The following is a 684-nucleotide window of genomic DNA, read 5'->3' as shown; positions in this document are numbered from 1 at the left end:
GGTGGCAATTCATCCGAGCCGCTTTAGTGGCCAATTGCTTACGTGGGGCTTTTCCACCAGTACTTTGCGAGCGGTTTGCTTAGTACGCGCCATTTTTACTCGAAAACTCTCAACTGAGAGCAAAATAAATGTTCACTCCTTTATATACATAACTGCAATTGACCTTTAACTGTAAGTGGTCAACTGAGTTTTCAAAAATGATTGGCTGGGGAAAAAGGCGGGAAACGATTTGCGATGGAGGTTTTTCCTTGCCCCTTTCAGCTTACACAGTTTTTAACAATAATTTCAAATGTTTTATAAACAATCTTATTAGTTTACAGTATCCCATTAATGCTTAAACATTCGGTTAACTGGTAAAAATTACCTTTATGTACGTGAAAAATATATTTTAACAAAAGTATAATTTTTATTTACTGAATTTCATCGATTTGAATAAAAATAAATGTGGTCCTGAAAAGGACCGTTGGGTTATTATTATTTACTTAAATATGCTGGCAACACAGTTTACCTTCCACTGTTGTACTTGCTAACAGCTTTGGTCCCTTCGCTGACCGCATGTTTGCAAAGTTCACCAGGCAAAAGTAAACGGACAGCCGTTTGAATTTCCCGTGAAGTGATCGTGTGGCGTTGATTGTATTGGGCAAGATGATTCGCCTCAGCGGCAAGGCGATCAAAAATGTCATT

At 38.2% G+C, this 684-nt stretch overlaps 1 protein-coding gene across 1 annotated transcript; it reads right to left on the bottom strand.

Annotated features, from left to right (window-relative positions):
• Positions 1-504: 504 nt before the first annotated feature.
• Tsp_14789 (histone H2B) lies at positions 505-684 on the bottom strand (the record flags this gene model as incomplete). The annotated part of the gene is made up of 1 exon (XM_003367536.1): positions 505-684. A coding segment is annotated over one exon (180 nt), but the record flags the coding sequence as incomplete, so codon positions are not given.

This window comes from Trichinella spiralis, assembly GCF_000181795.1.
Source record: "Trichinella spiralis strain ISS 195 chromosome Unknown Scfld4100, whole genome shotgun sequence".
Classification (NCBI taxonomy): Eukaryota; Metazoa; Nematoda; class Enoplea; order Trichinellida; family Trichinellidae; genus Trichinella; species Trichinella spiralis.
Note: the sequence above shows the minus strand (reverse complement) of the source record. Positions and strands in the feature narration are given on the sequence as shown.